The 24,009-nt window shown below is 37.8% G+C and overlaps 1 protein-coding gene across 11 annotated transcripts in view; it reads right to left on the bottom strand.

Annotated features, from left to right (window-relative positions):
* Positions 1-24,009, bottom strand: part of AKT3 (AKT serine/threonine kinase 3) — a 308,393-nt gene that overhangs the window by 166,291 nt on the left and 118,093 nt on the right. For 10 of the 11 annotated variants that reach the window (XM_072830375.1, XM_072830381.1, XM_072830383.1 and 7 more), the window contains one exon: positions 8,813-8,938. The exons of the other annotated variant lie outside the window; for it this stretch is intronic. In XM_072830375.1, coding sequence (XP_072686476.1) covers positions 8,813-8,938 — 126 coding nt within the window. The remainder of the gene's footprint in view (positions 1-8,812; positions 8,939-24,009) is intronic. 11 annotated transcript variants of the gene reach the window in all.

Raw genomic sequence — 24,009 nt, 5'->3', positions numbered from 1 at the left:
AGTAGGTATTTATTAACTTTCATATTTAAGGATGACAAAAATGAAGATCAGAGAAGTTATGTGATTTGCCCAAGATCACACACTAGCAAAGGAGCAGAACCAAGACTCAAACTCAGGTCTTTTGACTCCAGTCAGATGACCTTCTGGCATACAGATCCTGTAATAAATGTTATAGGAAATGTTTTAAATGAGTATACACAGGCATTGTGCTCTAGAAATTTATCATTCCCTTGGGTTCTACATAAGCCACCCCTGCCCCTGCCACTAATTTATATTCTGACAAATGAGGTTTTGAAGGTAAAGGCCCAACTATAGATTAGATTCAAGTCAATCAGGGAAGGGGGTAAGAGAGCGCTCAGGGAAGCCTCTAGGGAGGTGATGACACTAGACATTAGAAGACTGACAATATTCCACTGAAGGAAGTGTTACAACAGTGAGATTAACTAATAGGACACTCACATAAGTCATGTGTACATTTATGCTTATAAAAGACATGGAATTGATGAAATATTTCAGAGATGCAGAGGGTTGCTCTCACACCTAGGAGCTGGATTTGAAACTCTGGATTCCACAGCCATATCCATGAAAACAGAATTCTACTTTTTCTTTTTGCACATTTGTTGTTTATTACAGAAAAAAAGAAGGAAGAAGAGAAATTCTGTGGAAATTTTTTTCTTGCGGTATTAGATGAGAGGAAGAAAATATGTGACTAATTAGGGCATTATTACTCGTCGTCATTTTCCAAACATGATTTTTTTTTATTTTTTAAGGATTTTATTTATTTATTCATGAGAGACCGAGAGAGAGGCAGAGATACAGGCAGAGGGAGAAGCAGGCTCCATGCATGCAGGGAGCCTGATGTGGAACTCAAACCCGGATCTCTAGGATCACGCTCTGGGCTGAAGGCAGTGCTAAACTGCTGAGCCACCCAGGCTGCCCTATGATCTCCTTTTAAAGTGTTTTTTAAAAAGGTTTTCTCTGGGACGCCCGGGTGGCTCAGTGGTTGAGCATCTACCTTGGGCTCAGGGTGTGATCCCAGGTCCTGGGATGGAATCCCACATCGGTCTCCCTGCATGGAGCCTGCTTCTCCCTCTGACTGTGTCTCTGCCTCTCTGTCTCTCTGTGTCTCTCATGAATGAATAAATAAAATATTAAAAAATAGGGTTTCTCCATTCCCCATTCTAAACTTTGATTATGGATTAAAATTTGCAAATAAATGAATATAGTACCACCTATAAAAATGACAGAAGGAAAGCGGATTACAGTTGCACTCATTCACTGTATGATCAATTTTTAAGTAAGGCATCTACTCCATACAGTGAGATGCTACTATTATCAGATATAACTTTTTGTTTGCCTAAAAATCTGATCACATTTAGTAGGGGGAAAAAAGCACCAAATCTTCAAATAGTCAAGTACATAAAATTGTTTAAAAATCACTAAAAACAAAAATGAGGTTAAGAACTTCATATGTAACTCAACCTAATAGAAGTAGCAATGTATGTCAAAAAGAAAACATATGGAATAATAAAAAGGAAAAAGTAATCCTGAAACTATATAGAGTATAAACACAGTTTTGACTTGGGCAAGTGTTTAACTGTTGATATATAATACATTTAAAAATAGGGGCATCTGGGTGGCTCAGTTGGTTAAGCATCTGACTGTTGATTTTGGCTCAGGTCAAAATCTCAGGGTCATGGGATTGAGGGGAGTCTGCTTGAGATTTTTCTCTCTCTCACTCTCCCTCCGTTCCTGTGTGCTCTGAATAAATAAAACCTTTTTTAAAAACACATTAAAAAATCACAATGATCATCTTCCTCCCATGACAAAGGGAGAAATTTGGGATTTTTCTGAGGAAGGAGATGATACTTGAAAAAGAATTTTTTTGGAAGCTGAATCTATCCTATGCATTGCTTCAAATACTCCAGAGAGAAGAATATATAGAAGGCAAGAGATCCATTAGTAGACTATCCAAATAGTCCAGGGAGGAACTGATGAAGAATTAAACTAGGATGATAGCAGTGAGATGGCAAACTAAGGAAACCAAGACAATGCCTTGGTGACCAATGGACTCACGGAGGGAAGAGCATGGTTTGCCTTCCATTATCACCAGGTAGATTCCGTTTTTTTTTTTTTTTAATCAAACACTGATTTGGACACCTAACGCTTAAAAGTCTCCAATGGTTTCCAACTGGTTTCCACTAAAAACATCATACTGGCATTCAAGACCTTTTACAATCTGATTACAATGTATCTAATCTTGTTTTCTCTCCAACAGAAATTCTCTACCTATGATATTGCCTATTCTATTCACAAAATAAGCTACTCATTAATTCCAGACTTCATATGCTTGCCTATGTATGTTGTTAACTTCACCGTGAATATCCTCCTTCTTCCAAAATCTTCTGTTATGACCTATCCTTCAGAGCTCCTGTTAAAATTGTTACCTAGTCACCCTTGTTTACCTTTACCTAGTCTCTCAACTTCTACAGCCACTTATTTTCTATAAAATTTATTCTGGCAACCAGCGTCCTCTCTCCTCCCATTGTTATGTGTGTCCATGTCTTCCAGAGTCACTGACAAATTCCTACATTCAAAAACTGCACCTTATATTCCGGTTAGTGCTAGTATGGTTCTGATGATCAATAAACCCTTTAAAAGTGAGCTATTCTGATCCCCTGCAATGATTCTATACCTATATGGTATAGAGTTATTCTAGATTTATAGGTTGATATTCCAGGTTGTATTATATGTTATGTAAGACTAAGGATCAAGCCATAAGCAATTTCTCTATTGCCATAAATAACCACAGTGAAAGCAGTAGTAGAAATCAACTGATTTTTCTACATATTTAAAATCTCCGTGTCTAATATTTATTCAGAGGTAAAGATGTTTTTTGGCAGGTTTAAGCCCCATAATTTCCTTATCTTCTTACAAAGAAAAGAAGAAAAACAGGTTAGTGAGTAAATATTTCATTTCGATTTTAAAACTGGCCTAAGCAATTCAGACTGATCTATTTTTTGAAAAAAGGAAGAAAGGTTTCAGAGAGGAAAGAGATAGTGTCAGAATGCACCAAAAGCTGCAACATGGAAGAAGGTAGGAGGTGGTGCTAGGGACACAGGGACACCTCTCTGTTCCCCCCACTGAGAGTAAAGGGAGGAGATTAAAAGTAGGATGAGCCCCAAGACATGGACAGATGTTCCAACTCTCCACTGAGGAACTGCTTTACTTTACCAGTTGGGCTGGTAACTGTCAACATGTCTGAGACCATGAATACTGGGTAGCCCAGCTATTGCACTCAAAGTATGTGTGAGCACAGCTTTGCAGCAGTGCTGGTGTGTATGTGCCCGTATCCTCCTTCGGTCATGATGTAATGTTTCCTGTGCAAGGGTAATCTCATTCTACAATGAGCAACTGACCAAATCATAATTCTGATTAAGATACACTTTGCTTGAAAACAATTTTTTACTGACGTTTCATTTCCACAACACTATCTTTAAATTTTTTTTTTTTTTTTAATTTATGATAGTCACAGAGAGAGAGAGAGAGAGAGAGAGAGAGAGAAAGGCAGAGACATAGGCAGAGGGAGAAGCTCCATGCACCGGGAGCCTGACGTGGGATTTGATCCCTGGTCTCCAGGATCGTGCCCTGGGCCAAAGGCAGGCGCTAAACAGCTGCGCCACCCAGGGATCCCTCCACAACACTATCTTTAAGAAGGAACCTTCACATAAAGTTCATATGTGATCCTCCCAAAGAAGGATGAAAGTCAAATGTTTTTATCCATATCTCAGGGGGCATGGAGTCTACATTCTGCATGCCAAAGGACACCTAGCAATTTGAAGTGTCGGAACTCTAACCCCAAATTAGATCTCAAGGCTCTTAACCTAGAGAAAATGGTACAAGGGGGTGGGGGAGGGAAACAAAATGTAAATGAGGGGAGAGAAATCTGAGTTCTAACCTTAATACTTGGCTACCACTACCCTAGTTCAACAACCTAAAACAGATCACTCAATTTCTAAAAGCCTCTTTCTTCTCATCTAAAACAGGAAAAATCCGGATTAGTTGTTTTCAAACACTCATTCAAAAACGGTTATTAGGCCCTAATATATAAGCCCTAGGAGATATAAGGAGGTATATTATTTAACGTTAGGCTCTTTATCCTAAAATAACTCAGATAAGTAGATGAGACATAACATATGAACACATAACACCAAAACAATGCAATAACAACAAAAGAGAACAGTTTTGTGAAGAGCAGGGAAGACTAATTCAGCAAGGAATGAGGCTGTGAATTTAAGTCTAAATTACATCTTTTTAAAAAAGATTTTATTAATATGAAATAGAACATGAGCGAGGAGTGGGGGGCAGAAGGAAGAGAAGCAGACCCCCCACTGAGCAGGGAGCTCCAACATGGGGCTCCATGCCAGGACCCCAGTATCATGGCCTGAGTCAAAGGCAGACACTTAACCAACTGCCCCTAAATCTTTTTTCTTTTTAATTTAAATTCAATTTGCCTACATATAGCATAACACCCAGTGCTCATTCCATTAAGTACCCTCCTTAGTGCCCATTACCCAATTACTCCATTCCCCCTTCTGCAACCCTTTGTTTCCCAGAATTAGGAGTCTCTCATGGTTAGTCTCCCTCTAATTTTTCACACTCAGTTCCCCTCCTTTCCCTTATAATCCCTTTCACTATTTCTTATATTCCACAGATGAGTGAAACCATATGATGATTGTCCTTCTCCGACTATATTATTTCACTCAACATTAATACCCTCCAGTTCCATCCATGTCAAAGCAAATGGTGGGTATTTGTCATTTCTAATGGCTGAGTAATATTCCATAGTGTGTGTATATATATATGTGTGTGTGTGTGTGTGTGTATATATATGTATGTATACACACACATATATATACATACATATATACCACATCTTCTTTATCCATTCATCTGCCAAAGGACACCATGATTCCTTTCACAGTTTGGCTATTGTGGACATTGTTGCTATGAATATTGGGGTACAGGTATCCCAGCATTTCACTACATCAGTATCTTTAGGGTAAATACCCAGTGGTACATTTGCTGGGTTGAATTAAAGCTTACAGGATAAAAAAAAAATTATCCACACAAATAGAGGAGAGAAGGCCAGTCCAGTCAGAGGGAAGAGCATAAACAAATTCTCAGAGCAGAAGAGCCGTGGAGTTAGTTAGCACAGGGAATCACACACATGCTTCAGTGCTGTTGAAGTGTGACTGGCCAGCAGGAGACACAGAAAGCAAGGGTCCAAAGCAGAGGTCAGACTGAGGACATGCCCACAGGATATATTAAGGAAGCTGGATTTTGTCCAGCAGGCAATGAGGATCTAGGGCAGGGCTCTCACAGTGGAATGGCATAGTCAGCACTTACCTGTGGAAAGGTCACTGTCATGAGAAGTCATGAAAAGGAAGAATGTAAGTGGTCGAATCTAGAGGCAGAATGCCTAGTTAAGAACCTAGAGTAGAGGGACGCCTGGGTGGCTCAGTGGTCGAGCATCTGCCTTTGGCTCAGTGTGTGATCCTGGGGTTCCAGGATTGAGTCCCACACAGGGCTCCCTGTAGGGAGCCTGCTTCTCCCTCTGCCTCTGTCTCTGCCTCTCTCTCTCTCATGAATAAATAAATAAAATCTTAAAAAAAAAAAAAAAAGAACCTAGAGTAGAGATGGTGAGCACATGTTCTAGGGTGATTATAGGAAAGGATGGACAGAAGTTCAAACAGTAAGCTGCAAAATCAGTAGAAACAAATGAATTGGGAATGGGGTGAAGATGTGAAAGGTGGGAGGGAAGGCATGGAATGGACCCAGGTTTCTGGAGGGGGTATAATTGACAAGATTATCTTGAATCCAGCTTAGGACAGGCTGAGTCCCAGAAATACATGGGGAGAGATGTCCAACAATTGCTTGAATACAACAACCTGTCGCTCAGGAGAGAGGCCTGCCCCAAAGATATGTACTGTGGTAATAAGATATATCCAGTGGGTAATAGAAACCTTCTAAGTGAAGGTGATCACCCAGGGAGCAGGAACAAAATGAGAAGTATCCTTGGCCAGAACCAGTGAGATACCATGATGCAAGGAACAGGCAAAGGAAAACCAGGAAGACAGCCTCCCAGGACACAACAGGAGAGGTTATGCCAAGAGAGAAGGGTGAACAAAGGTACGAAATGCAGTCTAAGGTGTCAATCCAAGAAAAGTAGGATGGCAGGATTTCTGCTTGGCTGAGCAGGTAAGTGGTCGCTGGAGAACCTACTGAGATTGGTTTCAATCATGTGACAGAGAGAGAAAGCTAGGCGGTGGTGGATTAAGAAAGAGAAACAATGAGCATATGGCATCTCTGGGGGAATTTTAAATCAGAAAGGAAGGAATGTGGAATTCAGTGAAGATTGGGAAGAGGGATTCCAAGTCCCTGCTAGTTCTCATACTTCACTTTTTCAGATGGATAAGAAGCCTATTTTGGTAAAATTCCAAGAAAACCCACGACTTAAATTTAAATTAAAATTAAGTAACATTTTTAATTGTCAGGAAAAATAGAGGACTCGCGTAGCTATCAGCAAAATGTACACGAATATGTCTCCCAACACACTTTAGAAATACCTGGTAAAATCGTCCCTTTTCTCACATGCTCAAGGGGGCCAGGGCCAGAGGGAAACCATTGGCCAAGTAAACACTCCCTTCATCCAACTGTTCCCCCTCTTAATGTCTCATAAAAACAGTCTTTGTCCCCCTTGGCCCAAAATACCACTCTCCCCTACGTGACTGAATTCCTAGTCCCTTTTTCAAGGGCTACTCAAACCACCCCTAGCAGAACCACAGCAGGGAGGAGACAAGTGTTCCTATCACGCCCAGAACTCCAGAGAATCACCCATCCCAGGTCACACTCGTTCCCGTGGCAAAGCTGACCCTGGTACTTCTTTGCCAGCCAGCGTCCATCTCATTGCTTGTTGTTCTGCATGGCAGTTTAAGATAGCAGGAAGTCCAATTTTAAGAACCATCAGTTTTACCCAGTTTATCTGGTGTAAGACACATGTTAACACCCTGCTGAAAATGAAGGAGCTGCTCCACAACCTCACTTGTTCGCTGGAGTCAATCACCTACGACTACTTGGTTTTACCAGTGAAGATTCCAGATGTCGACTAATATTTATTTCGTGGGTAGGCTGACAGTCAGTCACTAAACAGGATCTCTCCCCAAGAGTGCAGCATTTATCGTCGCCTCTGCCAGTGGAAGTGTTGGAGCAGATGTTGGCAGACTGTGACATACAGTATGTCTTTAAAACTTGTTGGGGTGTGAAATTTCATAAGGTCAAAAAATGCTGCATTTTGATCAGCAGATACAGGAGTTCTGTACTTTTATAAATTATTGCAGGCAAACCAATACCATTTGCTAGTAAAATAGAGAAACTAAGAAACTGGACTTGTTTCATGTAGGAGATAATATGTGCAGTTAGTGTTTTAAAAGCCAATTTCTATCACTTTAAAGTAAATGCTCACCCAAAAGATCTATAGAATGAAAACATACTCTTAAGTCAATACAAAATACAAGATATTATTTTCAATTGACAACAGGATTTTAAAAATCATTCTCTACTAAAAGAAAGCCATAAATACCTAACAAGCATTCTAGTTAGGGGAAAAATGGTTTCCTTAACTAATACATACAGATTAACAGAGTTGTCACTTCTTAAAAAATGAAATCCCTACATAAGAATCCATTTATAGAAATGGAGAGGTGTCTGGGTTTATTTTTTTTTTAAGTTAGTATTCTTGCCACTCAACTGATTTCACAAACCCTTTGGTTTATGGCTTTACCTTATTTTAAAAAATTAAAAAATAGTATCCATAAAACGGGCTGGGGCTCTATCCAATTTTAAAATGACTTTTATAACATTCAAGGACTTTTGTTATCTTGGGTTTTTTGTTGCTATTTGATGTTATTTTTCATTTTATTTTTTTGCTTCAATCTTTACCTCCTATCTTTTTCAAATGAAACTAACACAAAACAACATACAACCAAAATCAAAATTAAGAATGGTGTCTGGCTAAAGATTTTATCTCAAGGGTACAGACTTTAGCTTTTATGCAAGTTTATCTTAACCTAACATGAGTTTTCAAATATATTTCTGAATTGATGTAGAAAAACTCTTCCATTGATTAATCAGTAAAACCACCAGCTTTAAGAGCCTGGTTATAACACAGCAATGATACCTTGCCAGTGTCACCAGCAGCAGAATCTTTCCATTTATTTTGTGCTATGTTCATGAAAATATATAATTAAATCAATTTTCATTACAAACATTTTTCTGAAGTATTTGTAAGGAAGAAAAATTGAACTTCAAACATAAAATCTCCCCAGAAGATAATTTCTAAAGTAGATCACTTGTTTTTCATCATATGATCAACAAAAAGAGCTAAGGTCATGACAGGAAACTGATTAAAAATGTACCAGGTACTGCAACATCTTACAATCAATGTCACTTAGCAACCGAGTTCAAAGGTCTCTATTTATATTTTATAAAGAAAAACTTGACGTACATATTTGGTGAATTGTATTTATCACATTTAAGTTCTATATTCAACAATATTGAATTATATAAGACCATATACTATCAATAACCCCTATACTAAGAAACTGAAATTCTATCAAAGCTGAAAATTTCCCAGCACTTAAATACAAACCTAAACTTTTGCATAGGCTTCTCCTGTAATGCAGTATATCTGATACATGAGGTCATATAGATAAATAAATACAAGGTGAATCAATAATCATAATGAACTTACTTGCCACTGAAAAGTTGTTGAGGGGATAAGGTAAATCCACATCTTGAGGTTTCTCTTTATATCCTATGAATGAGCCATCTGTCTTCAAAAGGAAATATCTTGGCCTCCAGTTTTTTATATATTCTCCTACATGAGGAAAGCATGCATGTTAATGCTGGGGAAAAAAATGAACAGCAGCTTTTATGTGAAAAATAAATTATGGTACAATATATGTCCTACAACACTGGCCTCCAAAAATTTAGTTAGGCAATTTTCTTTTAACTTAGCTTACAAAAGAAAATACATAAGCCTGCAATTAAGATTCAATAAAAACTCAAACATGTTTTGTTTTTAATGATTTCACACTTTGATAATTCATTTGCACTATTATTTCTTCAGAGAATCATTCATCTGAGTACACATTTTATTCAGTTTTTCATTTTATCAGATGGTTGTTAGAGCATATTTCAACCATTTTAAAAAGCCTTGGTAAATCACCCACACACAGTATCAAGGAATTTTGATGAAAAACACTTATCATAAGGAGGAACATAAAATAGATGTTTGTTTTCCAAGTACTAACTGACTAATTGTGTCATTTTTTAAGAAGAAAGGGGGAAAAGTCTGTTTTCATTGTTAAATCTTGATCAGAACTTGTTTAAACAACATTTTATTGTTCTGAATAGAGAAATTACCTTCTGTGCAATTCTGTAAATAAGTCAAGGAAATGAAAGACTGAAAGACCATGAGTTACCGGAGCTTAAAAACCACACACATGCTCACACAAACCGTAATAACTGTAAGAACACATGGTACAATGCCAAGCACATAATAATCAATAAATGCATATGTATCAAATTTTGATATAAACTATCACCTAACTACCAAAATAGACCTTTATAGCAACCAGATCCCAAGATGCTTGCCTAAGGAGGGACTCATCTTAATTTTAAGAAACAGAGGTACTCTGTGTGACACCAAAAGACACAGAAGGCCAGCTGGTCTCAAATTCGTCAGTTCTCTCCTGGATATTTCTACTTGGTTCTTCAATCTCAAAATGCTGAATCACAGTCCCACAAAAAACTGAACAGAGCTCCACTTTCCCTACAGGTAAGCTTCTTCCCTGGACCGCAGCTACGCAAGCTTTAGCTAACAACACAGGGCTATTCCCCGTGCTGACGCTAGGTCAGCGCTGCCTTGGCAAGTCTCTCATCCAGGCCAACCTAAAGGGGGCTCTCACACCTCACCCTTCTGCTGCTGTGCTGTGCCTGGGCCCAGTCCTGCTCACCCCGCTTTCATCCTCACGCATTTATCCCCCTCCAGATTAATCCTGATGTGTGTACCACTTTGATTTATATCACTATTCTGCTCAAAAATTTCTGACTCCTTCTTGTTTAGCACTAGTCTCTTAGCATCAAACGTAAGCTCCTTCATAATCTCACTCTAACATATATTTCAGATGTAGATCAGCAGTTCTTAAAGCTCCTTAACTCACACCTCTTTACAGCTTTAACTCTGACAACTTCAACAGTGTATGTAGGTAGACTACATCTAGGTTTACTGTATCAGGAACCAAAATGAAAATTTAAATTCTTTTATTACTTCCTTTAAAAATAATAAACTCATTATGTGTAATGTAACTCATACATTTTTATGAAAATAGTTACATTTTCTAAAACAAAAAAAAATCAGTGAAAGAGCATAACTTCTTTCCACTTAAAAAAACTCTTTGATGTTTGGCTTCACAGAAGATAGCCAGGTTCTCATACCTGCTTCTGTATTCAATCTACTGTGGTATGTTGTTTCAGTTTAAAATACAGAAAGCAATCTGGTTCAACAGGTATGTAGCCAGGAAGGGCAGGAGTATTCAGATAGTTATGGTTTTCTTTGAAGTTTTCTGAAAGGCTAACTGCAGCGTAGAATTTGAAACCATGTCAAGGAAACTGTTGCACCCCGTTAAGTGAAAATCCACTGGTCTATATTACACACTGAGTGAATCTTTTATACTATGCATGGTTCTGCAACACCACACTTTGGCTATTTAGGAGACACTGGTCCACTGAGATATACTAATCTTTCAAGTATTGACACATTTTATTAGCAAAGTATCATCAGAAAAGTAGGCACTGGGAAGCCATCAAGCTCACAATGGCAGATATATTCTATTTTTTCTTCAGAACTTGATTTTCACCATTGGTCCTAAGTACTGTGAGTTCTTTCTCCTTGCAGTGATATATTCCAAGCACCCACTCCAGTGCTCACCACGTGATAGGTGCTGAATAATAATCTACCAAATGAATGAATAAATGAAAGAGATGTATACAAATACCATCCCAGCACATAAAAGGCACTTAAAGGGAAAGAAAAAGAAACCCTAACTTCCCTCCCAAAGGGAAAGAAAAAGAAGAAACCCTAACTTCCCTCCCTCATTTTGCTTTACTGAAAAAAACATGGCCTTGGTATTAATAAACACATGCCAAATTTGCAAAACAAGAATGCTATCTATACTCGGGATCCCTGGGTGGCTTAGCAGTTTAGTGCCTGCCTTTGGCCCAGGGTGTGATCTTGGAGCCCTGGGATCGAGTCCCACATCGGGCTCCCTGTGTGGAGCCTGCTTCTGCTTCTCCCTCTGCCTGTGTCTCTGCCTCTCTCTGTGTATGTCTCTCATGAATAAATAAATAATATCTTAAAGAAAAAAAAAAGAATACTACACTCACAGTTCCCATTACAAAGATGAAGCAAGTTCCTTTCTTGATTGCACTTATTATTTACTTATTGTATTTTTTTACTTATGGATTCCTATATTAAATCTAAAATCATTAGACATTAAACCTCTAATTAGTAATGTCATATTTAGATTTCAAATGCTCCTATAAAACAATAGATTCATACTAGTATAAGATGCTCTAAGTCTATCAGGCTAAAAACTAAGCAATAGCTTAATAGTTACACAAAGGACAAAATAAATTCGTCTAAAAATTTTGAAAGAAAAATGGGACAGCACTATTCTTTATTTAAGCAAAGTACTGAAAACACTTATTCAAGAAATACGAAACTAAAAGAAACAAACATCAAGTTTTCATTTCTAAGAATAATTTCCTGTCAGCCACTAATGCTGTCATGCTCAGTCAAAAGACACAAAACACCATCACATAAATCTTCTATCTTTTTGGTTAAACAAATCTTGGGAAATTTAGAATATTTTATGTGGTCTCCAGCAAGACTTCCGGTTGCCAAAAAGTTCTTTTAAAAATCAATCTGTTATGTCTTCCTGACACATAATACATTACACCAAGACAGTGCAGTAGTCATTCACACAGGAGTAAAATTGAAAAGTCAAAATTTACACTCTTAATAAAATAAAAAATATTATTATTTGCCACAAATTTTGGTTAACAATTTTGAGTTGATTTCAGTTCAATCAAGTCAACAATTGTACTGTCATGTGGAGCTAACTGGATCTCAAACTTTAAGACTCTTGATTTTTGATTGTTGTTTATAATATGAATGGACTTCCTGAGAAGATGTTTAGAGTACATTTACTTATTTATTTGTTCTGGGTCCTGGAGACATAGTGGTGGACAAAAAAATAAAAAAGACAAGGACTCTAATTCTTGGATTTTGTATTCTAGTACTATACCAGGTTTCAGATACCCCTTAAAATTCAGAGGCTTCTGAATACTTCCTGAAAGCAGATCCTTTTTTATAGGTTCCCATTAACATTCTCAAGTCAAGTTCATACAATTGCATGATGTGCTGGCCTAATTAAATATTTATTTTCTAGTTCCAAAAGAGGAACTGAAAAGGGATTCTTTTTCTGCCACAGAAATGGGCCTTAGTAAGGACACAAATTCACAAGGTAGAAATTAAAAAAAAAAAAAAAAAAAAGCTTAACTGCCACCTACTAGGCCTAAAACAAAAGAAGAACATTCCTAGCTCAAGAGTATAAAAAGTCATAGCTTTCCATGTTACCACAGCAGGACACCATGCCCACTGATGGAAAGGTAGAACTGTTCCTGCAGCCTTGAGGTTCTTGTCCAGCTGGTCTTGACAAAGGATCTGAACACTCTCCTCACTGACTCGGTAATTGAAGCAGTGAGAGTCTGGATAAGGAACATATTCTCAGGCTGTTCTAAAAATACAGCCAGATAGTCGTTGCTTTTATGGGGCTAAATGCCCAGAACAAAGGTGCTCTCTCTGCCACCAGTCCTTTTAAGATAGACTGCTAAAAGTCAACCACATCTTGTATTTTAAACATAGCATTTACACCTAAATTTATACATGCTGTATTAAAACCAAGCTGTATCATACTTTTATATTTATAGCCCATAGGCTTCAACTAATTTAAGACACACAGCTTGGTTGTAACAGGGCGGAAGTCTTGTTTTAAAAAGCAACAGCATTTATGGGGTATCAATTCAACATTTACATGCATTGTCATGATAAACCTGCAGAAAGCGCCACAGCCACACCTGGACAGGATTTCCAGCACAATCTCTTTCCAACTTTCTTATCTACCTTAATGAGGGTCCTTGCAACTCTCTCACACTCCCTGGCAGAAGGTTTTATGTATTTTGAAGAGGGCCCTTTCCAATATCAAAACACATACACTTCCCAATAAGAATCCTGATAGTTTGGTTTCTGTAGTGAGCTGAATGGTGACCCCTCAGAAGATATGTATCCACCCTAATCCCTGGGACCTGGGAACACCACCTAAAATGGCAAAAGATGGGATTAAGTGAAGGATTTTGAGAAGAAGGGCTTATCCTGGATTATCTGAGTGAGCCCTAAATCCAATCACAAATATCCCTGCAGGAGGGTAGAAGTGTAAGGCAGAGGGGGTTTTTGACACACTAAGAGGAGAAGGCCATGTGATCCAGTGCCATACCATTAGCCAACAAACACCTGGAGACCCCAGGAGCTGGAAAGGCAAGGAACAGATTCTCTTCCGAAGCCTCTAGATGGAGTATGGCCTTGCCTGACCCCTGGATCTCTAACTTTCAGTGTCCAGAACTACGAGAGATTTTGCCATTGTCTTTTGTTTTGAACCACCCATTTGTTGTAATTTGTTAGGGCAGCCCTAGAAAACTTACTGCAGTTTCTTAGCACTTTAACCAAAGGCTTGTTTATAGAACCAAAAAAAACCCCCTATTGATTAAGCTCTTGGCATCACTAATACAGAGACATAGTTAATAGTTAATACCTTATAAACGCAAAGGAAAAAAATCTTACCTTGCTCTTATCAATAGGAAAGAATGCTATTTGTCAAATGTGGGGTTAGAGGAGGTTGTCTACTAGAGTTCAGTTTACTTGGTTATAATGCTTTCAGGTTCTGGACTTTTGCCAGCTTTCTTTTTTCTTTTTTCTTTTTTTTTTTGCCAGCTTTCTTAATTTATTTCCTGTAGGTTCTTAAAACAAATAAATAAAAAAACCTCAGTGTTTTTCAGTGAATGTTGGCCACAGAGAACATTCTTGATTTCCCCAGCTGAGTACAAATAATATTTTGGCTTTCAGGCTTAATCTTTAATAACCATCTCAGATGGGAGATGGTAGGAGTTTAAATTCATCCTCACTCGGTACCTCAATATTTTGATAGTGTATTCAAGTGGATCATCTTTATTAACAATATGCATTCAACTCAAGGTTATCTGATGAAGCTGACAGGTTCATTTCCCACTACTCACCTAACTTCAAATTACATTTTTATTTGATAATAAATGAATCAACCTAAATTAATCCTCACATACTACAGATTATTTCATTAATACTTCAATAAGAATCACATTTGCATTTTTTAGAAGCTGAAATCATCAAAAAAGTGCCAAAGCAGGAGCTAGGAATGTATGTCTAAAAACTAAAAGAGATTGATGAAAACATTCAAATGGTCTAACATCTAGAATAACCAGGAACTGACTAGATTTGTTCAGACTTACAGATGGAAAAAAGACCCTTAGAAATGAATCAGCTGGTATCCTCATAAATGAACTGTGTCGATAAATATTTGGTTCATGCATTCATTTGTTTGTAAGGCTAGGCTGTGTTCTAGAACCTGGTCCTAACTCTAATTTCTCAAGAAGCAGAAAATCAGATGTGCAGTCAATTCTGCACTAGCCGAGAACAGTGCAGAAATACTCATTCATCTATTGGAGGCCTAGCCTCCACAATCATGTGCTATGCTAAAAACACAATTAGGTAGATGAACTAAGATGTCATTAAGATAGATATAGATAGAATCCAATTGAAAAGAAGCCTATACAAGTGTAGCACTGTTTTTCACAAATCCTACACACATGATCATTTAGAACTTAATTAGACAAAACACTGAAGCATCATTTTCAAAATAAGCTACTTTCCTAAGATAAAATATGAAGAAAATGAAAGATGCTGGTTATCAACAGTTGTACTGCAAACAAATCAGGAGTTCTGATTTCTGTACAAGACAGGTGACATGGCTTTTAAAATGACTAACAGCCACTCACAAGTGAGATCACATAGGCTTCCCAAGCTAATCGCTCCCTGAAGAAGAGGGTGAGGATATGCTCATGGGCGTGTCGGACAGAGGCACCACTGTTATCATCACAAAGCTGAAACAACTATAAGCTCAGCTCTCCTGATTAAAGTTTAATCACAATCCACATTTTTAAGATACATTATTATTTATCTCAGAGGGGGAATATGAATAATATCCACACTCGCTATAACTTCTTTACACCTTCTTTATTAATAGAGGGGGAGAGCTAATAGTATTTATACAAAAAAGCAGCAGGCCATGTTACCACTGCAGCTTAAGGCACATGGGTCACATTTTCAGACCAAAGAAACTTTACTTAAGACAAATGCCATATTGTATAATAAAAGTCACAACAAATAGTCCTTGTCAATATAGGATCAAGAAATTTCTGCAGTGAGGCCTCAGTTCCTTCCCCACTCTGCCTCACCCTTGGAATGCTCTAGGCAGGATAACACAATGCTTCGGAGGCAAGGACTTCGCAGCCTCCCAGCCTCCCAGTATGGGTCTGATGCCTGGCTCTTCCACATCTCAGCCTTAGGAACTTTAAGCTCTCTACTCCCAAACTCAGATCTGAAATCAGAGAAACACAACTGTGCCCACCTAAAGGACAAGATGTGCAAGCGCCCACCTGAGCGCAGCATGAGTTAGATTTTGTTATTAAAAATATCATTGTCATTTATGGCAATATCATTTAAAACTCATATCCAACCTTACATTATATATTCCACTAATTATTATATATTCCACGTAATATATTACCATAGTACATTATTCAGGAATATTGTCGTAAGTGAGGCAACAAGCCTCACTTGGGTAATAAATGTATTCTATTGCCCCAAAAAACAAAGTCTCTTTAGCTGGTGTCGGGTATATAAAACTTGAATTCTCTGAAGAAATGAAAGGGCTATCCCACAACAAAACACAGCACTGATTTAATACTTCTTTTTCTTTTCTTTTTTTTTTAATACTTCTTTTTCAAGACAGGGGTAGGATATCAGAGTTTTTTTTGTTGTTTTTTTTTTTTTTTAAAGAGCTAAAGTCTTAGATCTCTCTGAATTATTTTTATTAAATGATACAGGGCACAGTATTGTGAAAATCAAATAATTAAAAATTTCCCAAGAATAGCTTTTAAATCCAGAGATGGCAACTTTCAGTTAAATTAATTTATAGGACTTTAAGAAAGCATTAGTCTTAAATGAAAGTCTCATGGGACAATTTTTACCTAAGACAAAAAAAGAGGTTTAATATTAATAGCAATGTCAAGTCGATTTTCATGATTCACAATATAGTTAAGTATTTAGTTGCTTGTTGACCGATGCCAACCAAATTTACACATGTGAACTATCTAAAAGAAAATAGAGTGGAATCTTTTTTCGATTAGGAGATTTTTGCAAGTAATTATTAGCACTACAAATACTGAATATATAATTCACAATAGTGTGCTATGTCTTAAATATCGTAAATATAGTAAAGCCAGATATAGTTACTGCAGAAATGTATGATGATAAACATAACAAAACATTTGCAATCTCTGAAATTGTCTGTTCCATTTTTATATAGTGGATTGCAAGTGTTCCATTCCAATTAGTTCTAAGTAAAAGCCCTATGAATGTTTCTCAGGGAATAAAAGAAGTACAATCTCTCACTGAAATTATCATCGTCCTCTCTTACAAGTGTCTTGAAAATAACCCTAAGAATTTTTTTTGTTGGTATTTTCTACACTGCAATGAGCTAGCATAGTAACAATTTTTCAACTCACAGGGACCATCTGAAACATAATTTTTTAAAAAATGGAAGTACTTTTCTACATTCTACAAGCTTACTAAATATATGTTGATCAGGTATTCCAGCTCTTACAAACCCAAAGGTCTGGGTTGTCATTCCCCTTTTTTAAGTCCTTTCAAGCATGTTCTTACCTTGCCCTTGGGCAAATTAAAAGTGTCACACTCTGAGGTGTCATCTGTGCAATCTCCTTGACTGTCATCAACCAGTGCTGGCTGTGTTTCAATAGTCTGAAATTCAATGGGGTCTACAACACCACCCAAAGCACTACAGGCTCCTGCCCTGCTCCCTCATTTTCAGGTACTGCTCATAGCTCAAAGAATCACAACCCAAAGAACAAGCTTCTTGAAACACTTTCATTTAGAACTGGGGGAAATGGGCTTCTAATAGATACATTCATTCAAAAGTATATATTGAGCATCAAAATACACACGCGCACTGAGAATGCAGGATCCAGCCACAGGACCTGCCTCACAGAGCTTTAAGTGTAGAGGGCAGCTGCAAGAAGAGAGAACTGAAAAAAGTGGATGCTTTGAGCAATTAAAATGCTAGATGAGAAACTCTCCCATGTCTTTTGTCATTCTTCATGATAAAAGAAGTCACATGGAGGGGTAGGAAGATGTTCCATGCTTGGCATTTCCCAATGGGACTCTTGGGCCTTATGGAAATGGTGCTCAGTAACACTGCGGTCTGATGCCTTCCTGTGGGGAAAGGGGAGGCAGAAGTTACTAGCACATGATCCTTCAACATTTCATGGAAGAGCTAGCTGGTTTGCTGCTGTGTTGGTTCTGGGATCAGGCACTGTACCCATTCCTCTTTGAAGCCTCATGACAGTATAAGCAGAGGCATGGTAATAGTTTAGGATGCTTCTTTCACCTAACATAACGTAGAACACACCTGAGCCTTTCAAGTTTCAAGATCCCGCCTGTGCAGTCTTTTTCTCTCATGGTTTTCTGCACAGTATTGATTAATGAGGTCATATTGCAAAACACTCAAATGTTTAGGATGATTTCACCCTGCTTGTCTGCCTGTCACATAAGGTCACTGAGAGATTTGTCTGCTCTTGTACTGGTCAATGTTACCACTACAACTGACCAGATGGAAGGTGTTTACAATTTTGGTGATTTTGCATTGTGCTTCCAAGATGCCTTAAAAGTTTTCCAGATGTACCCACATTCCTCTGCTTTCCCACATATGCTCCTTCATGATTATTTTGAAAAGTATATTATAGTCAAGAAATTGTGCTTCCACTGCATAATGCATGAACTTGTCATTTTTATATTAGGTATAGTTTTCATATCTCCTTACTAAAGAAGGCTGGGGTCCATGTTTTGCTTTGAAGCTGAAGCAAGTGATGAGAAAAGGACTCCCACACTGAACACCACAGATGTTCCAGTGCAGCCTTTCCTAAGGTCAGAACGGCTGGCCCACTGGTACTTTACCTACTTTCTCATCTTCTGTTTTCCAGAAAACTGCACAATGATCACTCACCTTTAAGCACTATGGTATTTGTTTCCAGGTATTCTATACATCAGTTAATCAAACAACTCTGGTTCCCTTTGTTTTTCGAAAACATTACACTTCAAACCTAAAATGTGACAGTTACCAATTATTCTTATAAATATAAGACATCTTAATGCAATTACAGCATTAAGTTTTACTTTGAGAGAAAAGCAAGGTGAATGGAGAGAGAGAGAATGAGAGAGAACAAAACGCATCCACAGAAACTAGCCAACAGAAAAATAGCATCTTGGCAATTTAATGAAGAACAAACCATGAGATTAGTTTACATAGCAGTAGATATGTTGTGGAGAATTACTCAATCTGCACTCAGCTTCCTGCTGGGTTAAATGTGAGCTAAATTATTATTTTGCTTACATTTACGCCCTTGTAGATTGTGAAAGCAGAGCTTTCTTTTTAATCTGCTTTCTGCATGATAGCAAAAAGTCTCCAACTCCACACACTGCATTAAACACTCAGTCATTCTTGCACTATTTAACAAAGTAGCAAGGGCCACAGAACGTTAAACAATTTTGAAGAAATGGACAAATTTTAAAAGATGACATTTTCCAACTTCTTCACTTTGCCACACCATATTCTCTAAATGTTTAAATTAATGTAATTTCCTACATTATATATGTGCTGCAATAAATAGCCTCAATGAGTATCAGATACGGAAGCAGGGAGTACATAACGCAACCTACTCACCACGTATCTCTAGCACCTACCACAGAGCAGGCTGGTATTTATCCATTAATTGAATAAATAAACCTACCTCTATGTAAAGCACATTCATGTCAGAAAAGCTCACTCAAACAGAAATCTCAGTCCAACACAACCTAGCACAACTCAGCCCATTTCTGTTATAACACACCAATGGATGGACAGCATATACAGCCATCACAGTGGGTCCCTGGGGCAGCTGGCAGGAGTGGCAGTAGCACCTAGGGAGGAGGCCTGTGCCATCTGAAAAAACCCTCAGGTGATTCAACCCTCCCAGCCCTATATTCTAATTGCTGCCTCGTAAAATAAAGCCCAACAAAACAGAATAGGGTTTTCTCTTAGACCACGACCGATGGGAGTATCTCCTGTAATAAATCTCCAGTAGCACAAGACCCCAAAATGATCAAGCCACAAACCCTGATATTCTGGGTCTGAATCCATGGCCTTCCCAACACCTACGTTTTTTCCTAGGCAATGGCTGACCGTGACTTGTCTCACAGCAAAGTGGTGAACAGAAGTGCTAATAGGTGGGATAAAGGAGACGTGCTCAGGCTTTACTCCTGAGATCTCCCCTCAGTGACACGGAGAGACAGGGGCCAGGGTGTCCTCACCCTGCACAGCCATGCTGAGGCCCTGAGACACTGCTGACAGGCAAAGGACAAAGTTGAGATCTGAATAAGATCTCCTGAAGTAAACAAAATCCTGCTCTGCCATACTGCTCAAGCCCTTGGAAGGAGGCAGCGTATCACAGTGGTGGGGAGCACATCCTCTGAAGTCCAAAGTTCAGACGCCGACTCTACCACTAACTAGCTGTGTGTCTCTGGGCATACTGCTTACTAGCTGTGCCTTAGTTTCCCCTTCTGGAAAATGGGGACAATAGTTCAGAAGAAATGAATTAATATTTATGAAGTACACAGAACAACATCTGGCTAATACGGAACATTACACAGCATTTGCTAAATGAATAAAGTATGGCTACACAAAAAAGATGCAGTGAGTGCTTAATACATGTAAACATATTAAAGTGGGACACCTGGGTGACTCAGCAGTTGAGTGTCAGTCTTTGGCTCAGGGTGTGATCCTGGAGTCAAGGGATCAAGTCCCGCATAAGGCTCCCTGAAGGGAGCCTGCTTCTCCCTCTGCCTATGTCTCTGTGTCTCTCATGAATAACTAAATAAAATCTTTAAAATAAAAAATAAACTAACAAAAGTGTAGTATTTAAAATAAGGTGGAATTTATAATCTCATTTGGCGGGACCATTATTCCACATTAGTTGAGCAGAATAGGTGCTGGGTCTTTGTGAATGAAATATCAATTTTTGTTACCCACTTTGCTTATATCCTATTTTCATCCCATGTTATTACCGATAACAATGAGTTGTGTATCATTTATGCTCAACCAATTGAAATCTGTTGTTACAAATGATAATGCTGCTGTCACAGAAACAGTCTTTCTTGATTCAGTATCTATTAACTATGGAGGAAAAAAATCAAGCACTCCACTGGATCTACTACAAAACATCTCAATGTTTCTTTCAAGTTAATTATCTCATAAAACATTAGCACATACAAAAAGCAAACACAAGAGTATACAACTCATTACTTTGACACCAGTCAAAAGTGCAAGTTTTTTATTGTGCAAGTTAATTATTTAACCTCAAACCACTCTGAATCTGGATATGCCTTAAACCAAACACTCATGTTAGGCTTTCATAAATACTTAGGAATGATACTGTATTTCAACTGTAGTGCATTTTATATTTACATGTAATGGCTACATGTGCAGTGAAGTTAATTATTCTTGATTTGTATTGTAATGATGTGATTATGTTTAAGTTTATAAAACGGAAGGGAATATAATGTTTCCACTTCAATGAACGTGGCTAGATATTCAAAAGTGTGGTTCAAATAATTTCGAACATCAGAGCATCTGTTATCCAAGAGACAGAAAGCAAAAGATACTCAAGTAAAATCATCTCAACTTTCCTAGGTAATTTTCTTAGCCTCTTTGTAAACTGATCTAATGTAGCAATCTGGGGCCAGTCCCCTGCCTTCATGTTCTTAGAAAAGGACTGAATGGGCTTGATGTGCTCAGCACCCCAAGTATGGAGACAGCTAACATTTTCAAAAGAACAGACCAAATCAAACACTATTCAATTATTCAAAGAAGTCCATTCCTCTCCTCACAGTAAGCTTATCGATCAAATAAAGAGCAGAAGAGCTGCTCCTTAATGTTAAAAATGAATTTACTTACCTTGGCCCTCTGAGGGCAGTATTACCTAACACATAGACAGGATATTTCAGAAAACAATCTACCTACCCTTCCAATAAAAATGATCTTCTAAAAAAACCTGAAATGGGTGTATTTCTCATTATACATGAATATTTCTTTCCTCATCATTATCTGTACCTCTACAGGCATAGGAGTGTGTTCTCAAGTGTTTCTGGTAACTTTGAAAGGAAAGATCTTAAAATCAAGGCATCATCAAGGAAAATGACTTGAGGTATGTCATGAAAGTCATTCAAAATCCAATGAAATGAAAAATGATATAAATGATTCTGCATTATATAAATACTAAGTTCTATTACATTTCTGTCATAATGAACTCTGTAATTTGTTATTTAAAAACTGTAGGACAGGGGGATCCCTGGGTGGCTCAGCGGTTTGGCGCCTGCCTTTGGCCCAGGGCGCGATCCTGGAGTCCCGGGATCGAGTCCCACATCGGGCTCCTGGCATGGAGCCTGCTTCTCCCTCTGCCTGTGTCTCTGCCTCTCTCTCTCTCTCTCTCTATCATGAATAAATAAATAAACAAATCTTAAAAAAATAAAAAAATAAATAAAAACTGTAGGACACCAGAACATATGAACCTTTTAGTAAAGATAGAGTAATTCAAAGAGATTAATATTCAGCACCAAACCAGAGGTGATCAGGTATCTTCTTACAAGCAGCCAATAGCCAAAAGGATTTTATTACAAATCCCTCGTTGATTAATAAAATATAAGACAAATGACAAATGGGTAGGACCTCATTTTCATACTGCTCCTAAAACTGTAAATTTCTCCACAGGCCATGAAGAAATTTCCTAGACCTAATGCAACGTGCACTGGGTGATTTCTTCCTTTTCCTCATAAAGTACCTATTTCACCCAAAGTAGGAAAAAACTTTTCTGGCATTCACTCATCAAAGATTTTTTTTTAGGCTGTTCAAAACACTAACTAGCCCTACATAATACAGTGACCATCCAACAGCACACCACCAATGTCCCACAATAAACCCAGCCCAAACCACAGAGCTATCTTATGGTGAGTGACCTCCTGAGGGGAGATAAAAATTATTATATGCAGGTAAGTACCAAGCTTTCCTTTTACACGGTAAGATCTACTGACATATGGTTTCCATTTAGTGAAAATACACTCTTACATAGAATTTGTATTTACTTTTAAGAAAAGCCTTTGCTTCCCCAGGTTAAGGGATGATTCTCCTCTCAGGAACTATACCAGTACCTGGCATAACTTTGAGTAAACGAGGTTCTTAAAATATGTGCTACTGGAATTAAACAGTTTTATTCTTTTTAAATTATACTATACTACACTACAGAAAGTTTAAGGTCAAAGAAAAAAAATTCTTACATTCCATAAACCTAGTTTACTAAAACAAAAAGTACCAAGAATTAGCTTAAGAGTCAGTGGAACATAATGTAAATGCAGAGAAGGGAAAGAAGGTCACTTCATAAAATTCTTTTCTGTAATAAATATATATACTTAAGTTTAAATATCTCCTCAGAGAGATGCCAGGAAACAACAGCTGCTGTTCTATGCGCTTTCACTTAAAAGTATAAAATTATGAACTTTGATGCTGTGTCCCAGTCTCAAGCAAATAAGTGACTTGCCCAGCCAAAAAACTACACGAACTTCACGGTTTCTGCCTTTGTATCTTAATCATCTTCTGTTCTAAAAAGTGCTACCAAGTTTACCAACATCTTTAATCAGATTTTCTTGAAACTAAAACACATTAAAAAATTTAAGCCAAAACATTTAGCAAGATGCCTTAAAGAATATGTCAGACAGAGAAATACTCTTCTGTTTTCAACATACTGGCCAATATTTTTAAAAATTACTATTCATGCAGGATTTTTCTGAGGCACAATTCAAATACATCTATATATCATTAACGCTAGAAGCTCCTCCAGGTTTTTTGGATTATCCTGAAAACACACCAAGTACCGGTTTCCCTCATAGGTCTTCACTGTGGGAGTCTCCTCCTAATCTGTGACGCTACATTTCATGGACTCTGGGATATTTCTGCTTCTCTGGTCCTGGAAGTTGTTTGTGGTAAACATGCCATTATTAAAAAATAAAAAAATTAAACGATAACAATGAACTATTTGTATATGAACACTGGCATTTATCACCATGTGTTACTACATGTGAAAATCTCCTTCTGAGAAGCCAGCATCGTGTTTATAGCATTTAGATTGAGGGTTTTTGTTTTGTTTTGTTTTGTTTTGTTTTTTAGTGTAACCAATTTATTCTTCAAAACCAAAACAGAAGTCCTTAGTCACTATACCCAGTCCTATTAACCACTTCAACAGCTAAATCAGGCAAGCACTCCCAGGTGCAGCATTCCTGGACTCTTCACCTAAAATTAGGGAGGAAACCTTAGTAAAGAAAAACACTGTTTTTAAAGGGCAAACTTTGCGGAA

This window comes from Canis lupus, chromosome 6 (assembly GCF_048164855.1).
Source record: "Canis lupus baileyi chromosome 6, mCanLup2.hap1, whole genome shotgun sequence".
NCBI lineage: Eukaryota > Metazoa > Chordata > Mammalia > Carnivora > Canidae > Canis > Canis lupus.
This window is presented reverse-complemented; position numbering and strand designations above follow the sequence as displayed.